At 43.3% G+C, this 13,407-nt stretch overlaps 1 protein-coding gene across 2 annotated transcripts in view; it reads left to right on the top strand.

Annotated features, from left to right (window-relative positions):
* CRMP1 (collapsin response mediator protein 1) overlaps positions 1 to 13,407 on the top strand; it is a 52,390-nt gene that overhangs the window by 4,571 nt on the left and 34,412 nt on the right. For both annotated transcript variants that reach the window (XM_057426606.1, XM_057426607.1), the window contains exon 2: positions 12,280 to 12,368. In XM_057426606.1, coding sequence (XP_057282589.1) covers positions 12,280 to 12,368 — 89 coding nt within the window. The remainder of the gene's footprint in view (positions 1 to 12,279; positions 12,369 to 13,407) is intronic.

The raw sequence follows: 13,407 nt of genomic DNA on the forward strand, positions 1-13,407 counted from the left end.
CGTGGGTGATGCAGTGGCTCTTTGGGCGATGTCTCCTCTCGCCTTCATCCTCAGTGCATCGTGTGACTCAAGGTACCCCTGGATGGGGGCAGGCTCTTGCTGCCCTCTGAGTGTCAGGTGCTTTGTGCACAGCTCAGCCTTCCTTTGGAGCTGGTGTGTAGCAGGTTCCCACCCATAGCTAGTTGTTTGTTCTCCAATTTGGAGTAAAAGAAGAAACTGGAAGAATTACAAGTGTTTCATTGGAATCAACAGTTCGTTTTAATTTCTTCACTTCTCACAATTTTCCTTCTCTGTGGTGGTGAGAGGGTTGCTGGGAAAAAAGAAAGCCCAAACCTCAGCCTGTTCTCTTTGAAAAGGGATGTGTTGAAGTCTCTATAAATGAATATTCATTAACGCTAGTGTTGAGTTTTGTGACCAAATCAAAGGCATAAATTAACATTACTGAAGTTGGCAGGCATCAGGTCTTGGCTGCCTTTTATATTTTAATGTTTTACACTTCTGGCCCTTCTTTCCACCCAGCAAAAGCAAATCAGACACCTTGTGCTATAGCTTGTACACACTGCCCATCCCACAAGAGCCCACCAGGTCTCTCTGCATGTATCTTCTGAAGCCCTGTTCCAGTATAATAAATTAGATGTTGCATCCTGTCACTAAGGAAATATATTGGAGCTTCAAGCCTTCTGGGTTCTAAGGAAATGTGATAGCTCTGTAAAGTTATACAACAACAGCAGTGATGATATCATATATAAATGTCATTTGTTACTGTGTTTAACATACACACTCCTGCTATTTTGAGATACACCAGCTCCTGGATTCATTGAAATAGTGAGAAACTCATTTTGTCAGTGTCCTGTGTGTGGTTACTTTGCTGTGGATTTTCCCATCCCAAGCCTGTGTTCCTCGCATGGGGGCAGAAGCTATCCTGAGCACACAAGGAGAACAGCACCCAGCATCCTCCCACAGCATCCAGCCCCAGGCACTACCTGCAGTCAGTGCCTGGCCAGAATTGCCCTCCAGGGTCAGGTCTGCAGCATCAAGAATTTCACGAAGAAAGCGGCAGAGGCTGGTTTCAGCTGTTACCGGTATGGGAGCTGATACCGCTTTTGGGAAGACAACCCTGTGGTGTCCTTTCTGGGTTACTCCCCATGGTGCACGTGGGGATAACTGCATCCTTGTGCTTTGTCTGACCGTGCCTTGCCTCCTGGCTCCTTCGGACTATTAGCAGTGCCTGACTGATACCCTCTTCACTCTTTTCCTCTGAAGCAGCTTTATTCCTCCCTTCCTTTCTCCCCTTTCTCCTCGAAGTATCTAGGACAGTAGAGACACTGCTGCCAACAGGCCCCCTGAAAATTCATGCTTCTTGCATGATTTATTCTGTTTGTGACTTTCCTGCTGCCCTTTGCAGCATCCTATGCATCCTATGCAGCATTCAGGCTTGCTGTTGGTAGCTGAGCACTAACACTGCTCCATTGTAAGGTGCCATTCAGTTGTGAGTTGGATTGGGAAAACTGAGCTCCTTTTGCTGTAACTACTGCACGAAAGACCTCTGTGTTTGAAGCACCAGACCAGTCTTTGAGTAATGTAAAATAGAGGTGCACTGAACCAGTAAGTCTAAGCACTTCAGTCGCATCCTCTGCACTGTGCTGAAGTTCTTGGGGATTCTTACTCCCCTGGTTCAGGATGGAACAGGATTTGCATAATGTAAGGATGGCCAAGAATGCATCTGCAGAAGCACGTTTCTCTGCCTATGTAGTACGGTCAGCCACTACCATCCATTGCTGAGGTGTCTTTCTGCATGAGGTGGCAATCTTTCATGCTTCAGTTGTGTAGGCATGCTCTCACGCAGACCAGATTTTCCAGGTGCATCCCCCACCCATTGCTTTTAACATGGTTATTCCACTCGTGTGCAATATGTTACAGGGAATCTATGGAGATGATGACACCGAAATATCTGTTGCAAATTTTTTTGGCTTTTGTGTTTTGGTAGGGCTCGGCACTTTCCAAGCAAGGCCCTCATGCAGATGAACTCAACATTGCAGTATATACAGAACACAGTTTAAAAAAGGCATGTGGTGTGTGAAATGTCTGGTACAAGATTTGTTTGTTCCAGTAGCGATTGCAACCATTAAAACACGATCAGTGGGAGCTCAGTGAAGGGGAGGTGTGAAGACAACTCTACTGAGCAAAAGGAGAGTAGCTAGTCACCAAAGCAAACGAAGAGAGGAACATGGAAGAGGCATATGGTGTCCAAATCTCTTAGAAAATGGAATAATATTCCTGGGAATGGTCCAAGGGTTGGTGTCTGAATGGGGGAAGGAGCTGCTGGTCCTGAGCTGGCAGACTGTAAGGCATGGGGAAAAAGAGAGCTTAAGAATGTGGTGTTACAGAGGAAGGATCTCACTACTGAGTTAGCAAGTAAAGAGAAGATCTGGCATGAGATGAGCAAAAGAAGCAGATGCAGAGAAATGAAGAGAGGCTGAAGAAATTCAGAGGAGTGGGCACAGAGAATAATTTTAGTTGTAGCCTTTTGAATTGATTGATGTGAAGAGAGCTGAGAAATAAATAGGCTGCGGTTGAAGATGGCAGAATACTTAGAGAAAAAATGCATTTGTCTGGACTTCTGTGCAAGACACTGGTCTTAAGGTAACTATTGAGAGTCAAGACAGAAACTTTCTCTTTGCCCTGGGCAAGTGGGGTAATGTGAGGTGTTCTGGTGTGAGACAGTGGCAGTGCAAGAGCTGCCAGCTAGTTCACTTCGGACACCAGGGGGGCCATGTGCTACAGATGCAAGAACGGGGAACCAGAGTCCTCGTCTAGGTTTGGATCTGTTGCATACCTCCCCTCACCATGTTTTTTTTTTCTGCACACCTTTATTTAACAATGTGAAGCTAGGCACAGATCGGTGCGTGACTTGCCAGAAGTTTTTGAACATCCTACTCAATGCTGGGCATGGGAACAATGACCCATGTTGTTACTCTGCAGCTGGCACAAGATTTGCACTGGTTTGGACAGTACTTTTTGTCCTGCTTTAAAACACGAAGGCCTGGGGCTTCTGCATCCCTTTTCTTACTCTTGAGTATTTGCTTCATACTCAGGGTTACATTTTCCCATCTGTAGCTGTGTAATAGGCTTGCCCTCCATCAGTTTATGTGCTTGTCAATGAACATTTGTGAATTCACATTGCATAGTGGACTGGACTTGAACCTGGTAGCTTCTGCATCCCTTTTCTTACTCTTTGAGTATTTGCTTAATAATCAAAGTTACATTTTCCCATCTGTAGCTGTGTAATAGGCTTGCCCCCCCCCCCCCCCCCCCAGTTTACTTGTTTGTCAATGAACATTTGTGAGTTCATATTGCATAGTGGATTGGACTTGAACCTGACAGCTCCAGATTGCTTTATCTGCTTCGGTAGAAGTTGCTGGACTTCCAACCACCATTTCTGTGATCCTGTGGTACGTCTTTTCCTTTCCTTTTTGTACAGAGAAAAATTGGTCACATCCATCTGATGTCTGAAATTGCATTGAGAATAGGGCCTTCTGGGGACATTTCTATGGAGACTGGAACCTTTGGCAGCAGGCCAGAAAGAAGGTTTTGAGGCAGTGATTTCTTTAACTGCCACACCAAGTTCACCAGTCAGTGCCCTCAGCAGCGAGACATCAGAGTGTTCAGTGCCAGAGCTGGTGCCACGATGTGGAGCTGAGCTGTGTTTTGCTGGAAGCTGGGCAGATTTGGAAAGGGGACAGTGGCTGTCTGGGAAGACAACTGATGCGGTGAGGTGGTTGTCTTAATCTCCTTCTTAAAAGTGCTGAGAGCAACCACTGCCAATGAGCCACTTTCTTGGCAAGATGTCGGGGTCTATTTTCTGCTTTGCTGCCATTTCTCTTTTAAACAGGTTTATATATGTGGTGAAAGGGAGAATCTTCATTTTTGTTTGCAGGATCCAGGAGACCCTGCCGGCTTGTGAAGCACTTGGGCCCTGTAACAGTTAGTTGGGATAAATTTCCTGCTGCTTTTATACTCACGAGGGAGGTGGAACAGAAGTAGCAGCAGAATGATTTGCAGGTTTCTAATCTTGCTACATGTAAAGATGATGGCATCATCCCTGGGACAGAGATACTCTGGGACTACTTTTGCTTGTTGCTTGATGCACTTGTCACAAGATAAAAGTGCCAATCTGTAGTGCATGTCCTGACGAGCTTTAAGGCCTCAGCTCTTGCCCGTCTTGCACGTGGCTGGCTGAAAGAGTACACCATGATGAGAGCTAAGAAGCTGTGGAAGAGTCGCTCACGAGCCAGTCCTGATACCATGTGAGGTGAAGCAGCAAGCATCACAACTAGATATGACTTGCAGAAGAAGTAGGTAAATGAGGCAACATGAGTGCATCTGTATCTACCGCATGTATTTGATCATGAAGTACCATTGCTGGCATCGTATTAAAGGGCATTTTCTACCATTCTGTTTCCCTTGCATCCCTCTCCTCTGTTAGAGAAGGGATTCCATATGGGCTTAGCTGTATTTTGACTGTGACTGGTGCCAAGGCTGATGTGTCCCAGTAACCTGATGTGGGTTTCTGACTAGAACTTAAACATATCTTCAGTTCACTGGCACATAGCAGCAGCCGTGCTGTCAATTGCTGCTGTTTTTTCTCAAGTTTAACCTCTCCAGTGAATGTCTTGCTGGGATTTTGAGATCAGCTCTAATTGACGTAACCTGTGTGTAACCCAGGAGATGGCTATAACAACATACAATGCAATGGGATCATCCCTCCAGCCCATACTTAGGTGAAACCCCTGCTGATGCCAATGAGCGTTGTCATCAGTAAGATGTTTGTTGTGCTTCCCTTCTAAAAGCAAAGCAAAGATGACATTTACAGTGAGGAAATCCCCATGGAGTTAGTAGCTGTAGGGGTAGCCCTTTTAGACTGTGTGATTAAGGAATGAAATTGCTAGCTGAATAGAAAGTCAGGCCTCCGAAGAGGAAACAAAAGAAGATCAGATCTTTTAAATGAATAAAGATGAATGAATACATTGGCTACAGACCAAGATACAATATTACTGCAATCAACATAATCCTTCCTAAATGAATTGCCATATACTGGAGTGTATTTGTTAAGAAAACGACCATAAAAGCAGGATTCTCCATTAGTGGCATATCGGAAATGATGCCTCAAGGATTGAGTGTTTCCCCTAGCTGATTGAGGGATCACCCTAGCTAAAAATTACTTCATGTGGAGGGTAACCCAGAGATGAAATTCGAAAGGAAGGATAGTGCTGATTAAATGCTGATTTTTTATAAGCAGACAGTACTTCATGAAATACCATTTTCAGCTCTTTGATCCTTATGAAAGGATTTTAAGCAAGCATTCCTCTTGGGAATGATGCCTTTCTTCTTTTGCCATTACGTTTAAAAATGTTTCTTATTTGTAAGTACTTTGCTAAAAGCAAGGTAATTTAACTGTACTGTATCATAACTGGTTCTGAGTCTGACCAGCTCTGACAAGAGACAACCAAATATATATATATATATATATAAAATAAATCTCTTGTATATTGTGGGAAATAACTCTGCAGTAAGGAATGCGTGGAAGCACAGAGGAGCTCCAAGTGTCTCCCTCCATTGTTTGCCAGGGGGACTTTTGCCTCTGAGAAACTGCTTCCTTGCAAATAGTCTACTCGTGAAGATTTGGATAATCAAGGAAAGCACAAATATCAGCCTATGTCTTTTGAACCTTCCATCTAAATTGGGGATGCTGTGTCTTTTCTAACTCTCAGTGGACATCTTAAAGCCTTAGCAACAAAGGATCCTGCCTCTCAAAAAAGTAAAGATGAATATTTTAGCTGCAAGTGTGATAATGTAGTCTTAATGCCTTCTTATGTCTGTTGCATTTAATCTGATGTCTTTTAAACCAGAGAACTGGAAATATAGGTGGATTTGGAACTTAAACTGTTTTCAGATGGCTATTTTGTATTAAATCCTTAGTGATATTCAGAGGCATTGACAAATCTGGATTTTAAAGAATACAGCCATTGTTGCTCTGGAGATGTAAGGACAATGGTATATTCTAGTAAGTCCTTAGAATTATGCAAAGGGTGAAATCACTGCTGAGTGTTTCCTCCTCCTTTAGGCCTGGAAAATCTGGGACTAAGAGTGTTGCAAAGACTTTTTCAGTTGGCGACAGCTGCAATGCAGCACTTATAAAAGCTGAAATCCAAGAATGAAGCAGTGCTTAGACCCACATGCTGGTTATGTTATATGAAGTTAATTGCAGATAAATTGTAAAGCAAACTGTTAACAGTTAAAAAGATATGATTTAGCTGATTTGGAGATGAAGATGTAATAGGTAGACATTGCATTTGTGGAAGAAAAATAAGAATAGCATGTACTGGAATTGCAGTCTGGACAGCTGTTGTTATTTGATGAAAACCGTGCTATTGAAATATCTTTGAATGTTTTTGTATGGTTAGAATACATGATGGCATAATTCTTCCTTTTGTGTTTGTTTTTTTTTTTTCCTAAACTCCATTTTGTATGATAAAGGTGTGGTTTTCTCTGAAAGGTGCCTGCAAGTGCAGTACCATGGGTATAGATACTGTAGAGAAGTGTGTGGTTTGCTATAACTTGTGCTGCGTTGTATTTTGACATGCCACACCAATTTGAGATAATACTTTCCTGGTAAATCTTATGTCAGAAGATGGCAGTTTTATTTCTTCTGCTACTGTGATTTTTAGTAGTTCCAGAAGCAGACTGAGAACTGCATGTATAAAAGACGTATTTGAATTTTGTAGCGTTTTTAGGTATCTCTAGCTGTGAGTGGAGTAGGTGAATGAGAAAAGGCAAGTTTTACATTTCTTTGCAATTGTTCCTACTCTCACATTTGGATCATATTTTCAAATAACCCAGAGCAGAGTGAATTACTGTCCAAGGGAATTTGACTTTACTTGTCGTTGGGCAGAGCCCGCTGTAGAACTGGGGACCGCAGCAGGCATAAGGCTCGTTATCCGGCAGGTTGATGCAGACACTGCTTGTCTGTGTTGGCCTCTTACCACTGGGCGTGTGTGAAAATATGGACATGCTTCAAAAGAGCTGAGCCAAGCTCATTTAAAAAAAAAAGCAAAACAGGCAATTTGAACAAATTGTCCCATTCACCAGCTTACAGATGTTTCGTGTTGCTTGTACTGCAATGCAAACAATAGTTGTAAGGGAGCAAAGCCACCGCCTCGTGTCTGAGCAGCCGGCCCCTCCTCCTGCAGCAAATGATACTGAGTTTGTGGCATCTCCTCCTGCTGCCATGAAAATTGCTGTCATGTCACAGACTAAGCTCTGTGGCTTTGCTGCCAGATTAAGCAGGAGAAGCTAGAGTGTGATTAGCAAAAAACCACCAGGAAAGCAGTGCGGAGGGTTTGAAGGTGAAGAGCTGTGGATAATAGGAATAGCTGTATCATACTCAGCAGCGAGCTGAGCCAGGAGGTGCCACAGAGATGATAAAATGGAGCTGCAGGGAGACAGAAGATAAGCATCGTTGATGTACTGATTCTGTGTCACAGCCCGGCACAAAACCTGGAATCAAACACATTGCACTGAAGCGGTTGCATCATTGCAGCAGTGATGGGTGGAGGAGAATCACCTCGTCTCCCACCCCCCGCAGTGAATGCTGAGCAGTGCTATGGATCTACAGTGCCTTTCTGCACCTCCCACTTCAATGAGAGCAGTTTTGTCTTTTTCTTCCCCTTGAATCTTGGCACTTAATGAATTGCTCAATTTATATGTTCAATATAATACCCCCTCTCTGTTTTGCCATGTTCCTGCTGTCTGTCCTTGGCAGCCTAGAGGGAAGAGTTGGGCTGGCAGATTCTTGTGCCAGGCAATGCGCTGAAAACTTGGTGTGGAGCCCTTAAGGCTCAGCAGGCAGGGCACCCGTGCCTGAGACATCTGTTAGCTGGGTAGCAAGGTGGCAGCCATCCTGTAAAGGCTTACACTATTGTCACCTCCTGACTAATGAGCACATTGTTTGCATTGTGAGAGCAAATGAAGGTCACCCCAAGTGGCTGAGGATACAGTTGAGAGCTAGGCAAAGAAAGCGTCTTGCCTGGAGGGGTTTGCAGCTGGGAAGGGGAAATATAGGCCAGCACTGTGTGATTAATTCATCAGCTCCAGGCCACTTTTCTCTCCATCCCCCCTATTTTCCCCAGGGTACTACAGAGCATGGCTGTTCCTCAGCCTGGAACATTGTCCAGGTAGAAGAGGACTTTGTTGCCTAGTTTTCCTGGACAATTGGCACTTGGTAAGAAAAACTGCAAGCAACCTGCCTGACATCAGGCCCCTTAAATGGCCCCTGACCATGTTACAGCTGGACTGCATGCGTGGGGAGGCTAACCTACTTCACAGACCCTGTGTGTGCCCGGTTTTCTGTCCTGGATTTCACTGCAGCAGGTACCAGTGACCTAAATCAGTGCAGCAGCACCCAGGCATCCATGGGTGGCAGTGGTGCAGGGTGGTGGCCCCTGTCCCTTTGCCTTCAGGCCAGGGCTGTGCCTGTCCTTGAAGCTTATGCTAAGGCTGTGTCAGGGAATGAATACTCATACGCTGACCAAGGGTTTGTGTGAAAGTTTATTTCATGAAGAATATTGGAAATATCTTGTCAACCTTAACCCATGGCTCCCTGCTCAGTTGTGTTTGTGCAGTTCTTCCAGTGTGTTCATGGAAATGCCTCTGTGTGTTTAGGTGCACACAGGTGTGTGTTATAGTGCTTTGGCTGGGGACAGGCCACTCCTGGTCCAGAGCAGGGTGCAGGAGGTATTGCCTGTGTGCTTGAGCACAGCGTGCTGCTCGGGTGCCCACATGGCTCTGGAACCCTGCGAGGGTTGCCTGTGCCCATCAGCATCACCTGTGTAAAGGCACTGTGCTTTGTGCTCCTGGCTTGCAGCGATCTGTGATGCATCCTACAGACACACTGGCAGCTTGAGCTGGCTGGGACAAGTTCCAGCAAAACCCTTTTACTTCTGAATTTGCTGATTTCCTGGGATGGAAATGTGTGTCAGAGATGTTTCCACATCTATCAGGTGCTGATGAAAGCTGGGCAAGGCTCCATGTCACCCTCCCTAATGGCTTGGCAGGCTACCCGGGGAGAACGAAAACTGTGGTTTTTTGGTCAGCTTGCCTCCCATGGCTCCCCATTTCTGGCTGGGGGCAGCCTTAGCCACAGGCCAGTTCAAGTGCAGGACATGCTTCCTTTTGCAGCAGTTTTGAATGGGAAGGTCTCAAAAATCAGGTCATTTAAAGTATCCATAAAGCGCAGTTTCTTTCTTCACCAGAATTTCTTAAGACACTGAAATTCTGAAGAAGACAAGAATTTAGCTAAGCATTTATTAGTACTTTATGAAGTGCAACTATGTCTTCATTTAATGGGTGACTCATATAATAAGACTGCTTTCTTGAAACTATTTGTATCCTTTTTAGTTTCAGATTATACTACTACTCATTTTGCCACTTACATATGTACAAGTACATAAAAAAATATAAAATCCTTATGCCTGCAGTTATTTTTCTGGGGTTGTACTGCTTTATTTATTCTCTATGTCTTATTTTCCCAGCCTGTTACTTTTGCTTCTATTTCATGCATCTTCTGCTGTTTTGAAAGAAATAAAATGTAAAGCATCTTGATGAACGTGCAGATTTTTTGACTCATTAGCAATGACAGATGCAACATTCTGGTGATGTTCCCTCCTTGTATCAATAGGCTCTTGCCTATTTAATGTTAATGTTTAGGAAGGCAAATGAACAAGCTCAAAAAGAGCTCACAAGATGGTGGTCTCTGAGGTCAGCTGTGTAGTAAATCAACATGCTGAGGAGGTTCAACTGCCAGCATCTGTCAGAATAGCTTATTACTATTGAGGCTGCTGATTCACAAGTCCTGCAATTATAAGTGATAGTAGAGAGGCTGGTGAGAAAGCAGGGAGTCTGCTTGGCAAATTCCAGACTGAGGGACTGGATGCAAGATAGACTTGCATTCATCTACATCCTTTAATGAGAGGGTACCAACCCCTGAGGCAGGTCATGGGGACATATTTCATTGTGGTTCTGTGTCTTTGGTCCTCCACAAGGTTGTCTCCCTGCTGCACCACACAGAGAAAAGCCTTACACCTTCTGTGTGCATGCTCTTTTGTCAAGCACTATATTTAAGATGTTTTTACCCCTTCTTTCTCCCCTTAAAATATCTGTTCCTTTCTTTTTGCCTTTCTGGAATGACAGAGGCTTTGAACCTGAAAATCTTCTCAAGGACAAGCTAAAAAGTAAATCTGCATCATGGAACTGAGAAGTTACATTGACGAAAGGTTGTTGTAACACCCCTAGCTCTGCCTTAGCACTTTTTAACCAGTACAGTTTTAGAAGGTCTGTCTCATTGTCCTGCTTTTGTAGGTGAAGAAGCATACCAACTTGTTTAGTTGTTCTCTAAACTGGGAACTTGAGACATGCGTGTGAATCATCCTATGATTAAATCAGGAACTGAGTCTAGAGTGAGGAGTATAAACATGGACACAGTGGAGATTCTGAGTTATTGTGTGGTGAACCAAGGAAATAATTTACAATAAATGTTTTTTTATGTATATATCTGAATGGGAAAAGAAAGATCTGGTTGTTTTAGGGTTTACCAGCATTCAGAGTCACTTGGCAAAAGTCTTTCCAAAAGTGTTACATACTTCTCACAGTTTAACCCCAGTTGGCAACTACCCTACTTGTTCGCTCACCCCTGTGAGGTGGGAGAAGAGATTTGGAAGGGTAAAAGTGAGAAAACTGGGGGGTTGAGATAAAGTTTAACAATTGAAATTTTACAATAGTGATAATGATGATGATAATGTTGTAAGACAAATAACAGAGAGAGAAATAAAACCAGGAAAGGCAAGTGACGCAAATGAAAACAATTGCTCACCACCAAACAACTGATACCCAGCCAGTCACCCAGCAGCAGCTCCCTCCAACCGGCCCCTTAATTTTATATGCTGAGCATGACACCATATGGTATGGGACATCCCTTGAGTCAGTTGGGATCAGCTGTCCTGGTTGTGTCCTCTCCCAACTCCTTGTGCACCCTCAGCCTGCTCACCGGTAGGGTGGTGTGAGGAGCAGTAAAGGCCTTGGCCCTATGTAAGTACTGCTCAGCAGTAACAAAAATAATCCCTGAATGATCAACACTGTTTCCAACACAAATCCAAACCAGCCCATATTAGCTACTATGAAGAAAATAAACTGTATCCCAGGCAAAACCAACCCAGTAGTGAACTTACAGAATTTCCCTGTCTCTAGGTAGGTGGTAGGGTGTTGGCATTTCCAGTATGACTTCTTCAATGAAAGAATTCAAATAGTGGTTCTCAGGAATAAATATATGGTGGTAACATTTGCTTTCTATAAAATGTATATTTTGGAAGCAGTGTAACCACTTGAATAGAGACCAATGAAAACGTGTGGTTGTGTGAACAGTGGCCCAGCGGTCTTGATATTTGAACAGTTCTTCGTGGGAAAAAGTTTGTTTTCTGGCGCTTCAGAGGCAGCACCTCTCTCTGCTCTTTGCATGATATTTCAGGTAATTTTTGAATCTGCATTCCTGTCCTCCTGACCTGCAGAATCACAGTCAGACAATTCATTCTTCGTGCCCACTGCAAACTAGATTCTGTGCTGTTGGTCTGTAGCACAATACAGGAGACACAACCTGTGGGCCATGCCTCTTGGCCACCCCAGTGGAGTGGCCAAGTTGAACCTGCTGAGCTGACGTTGCTTAAAAGAGCTTCCCTGGGCAGGAATTTCTTTAGTGTAGGGCTCGGCATCTTCTCCAGACCTTGTTCCTTTCCACTTCAAGCTCAGTTATCTCTCTCAGGGGTACTGAGAGTCCCAGGTGAGCTCAGCATGGCCATTGCAGTGTCGGGCAGTTTATTCTGGGGGCTTCTATTCTCTTTTTGGACTTTATATAATAAGGTGTCAGTAAAAAGGGGATGTAGAGGGATTTCAAGTCTTTCCATGTGCAGCAAGTTCTGCTTTGAGGAAGAAGACTAGGATGATCATGGAGCCTCATGTTCCAAAAGCCAGAAATAAACACTCAGCGAAACTAAGGTTTTCATCTCCACTGTCCATGTAGCCGCCTGAATCTATGACATAGACCTTTATATAGGGTAAATGCTCTGATTATAATGGCTTTCTGTATAATATAGACCTATTTGATATCACCAATGCATTATTATGTTTATTTATTTCAACAAACCCATATTTCTTCTTTTTTTTTCCTCCCAGAGTGACCGACTACTCATTAAAGGTGGAAGAATTATCAATGATGACCACTCCTTCTATGCAGACTTATACCTTGAAGATGGACTTATAAAGTTGGTTTTTCAAAATACTGAACCTTTTTTGCATGCCTGTTAGTATAGACTGCTGTGATTTCTTGATGGTGCTGACCTGAAATCTTGCAGCCAGCATCTGGGTTAGCTCTAGATGCAGGGCCATAATGGGGGAATGTTTAATTATGAAGTTCTGTCATTTTATCTTCACTAAGATTAGATAAATAGAAAATGTCTTTACTGTAAGAAGGTATTTACTTTGCAAACAGGTTCAATCCTAGTTTCTTCCAAACAGTCAATGCAAGTAAGCTCTCTCAACATGAGAAGGAATGGTAAGGTCAATAGGTATTTTCTGAGTTCATGTATGACAGAAGGCTCATTAAAGCTTTTTTTCCCCACACCTAATTAAGGCAAATGCAGCCATGCTCTAAAGGATTCTATGGCACAGAAATATGCCTCATGTTACATAGTGCTGATGAGGACCTACTCCTGGTTAGTACTAAACCGTAGCAAATTCTGTTCCTACAACATTGTTATGCATTGCTCGTATGTCACTTTTCTTGCCTAGAAGAAAATATAATCTTAAATATTAACACAATTAGAAAGAAAATCCTAATGATTTATCAGGATATAAAACATGGGAACTGGGAAAGTATTCCTTAAGTGAAAAACATGAAGTGATGTTTTACTGATAGCATGGGAAATGCTAACAGAGATGTCCAGGTACTCTACTGGTCCTGCCTTGGCTTAGTGGAGATGAGAGTGTCTAGGTTTATGAAGTAATGTAGTGTGTACAAGCACTCTGATGCCCATAAGGATGAAAGTCATTTTCTTGATTGCTGAAAACTTTCACTAGTGACATAACAAGTTTGGTCTCCAGAGGCTACAATTTAATGCACAGAAACCCAATTATGGTTATCTGGTAAATAATTAAATATCGACTTGTTTTCAGAGCTCCTTTTCTTAAGAATATCTAATCAGGTTAAAAGTCCAATTCTTCATATATATCTGTGGCTACTTACATTATTTATGATTTATTAGAACAGGAAAAATTCTGAACCCTTTTATCTATGTGCCATTT

The sequence above is a fragment of the Pezoporus wallicus genome, unplaced genomic scaffold, assembly GCF_028554395.1.
Source record: "Pezoporus wallicus isolate ANWC-B61680 ecotype Strahan unplaced genomic scaffold, APGP_CSIRO_Pwel_v1 scaffold_13239, whole genome shotgun sequence".
NCBI lineage: Eukaryota > Metazoa > Chordata > Aves > Psittaciformes > Psittacidae > Pezoporus > Pezoporus wallicus.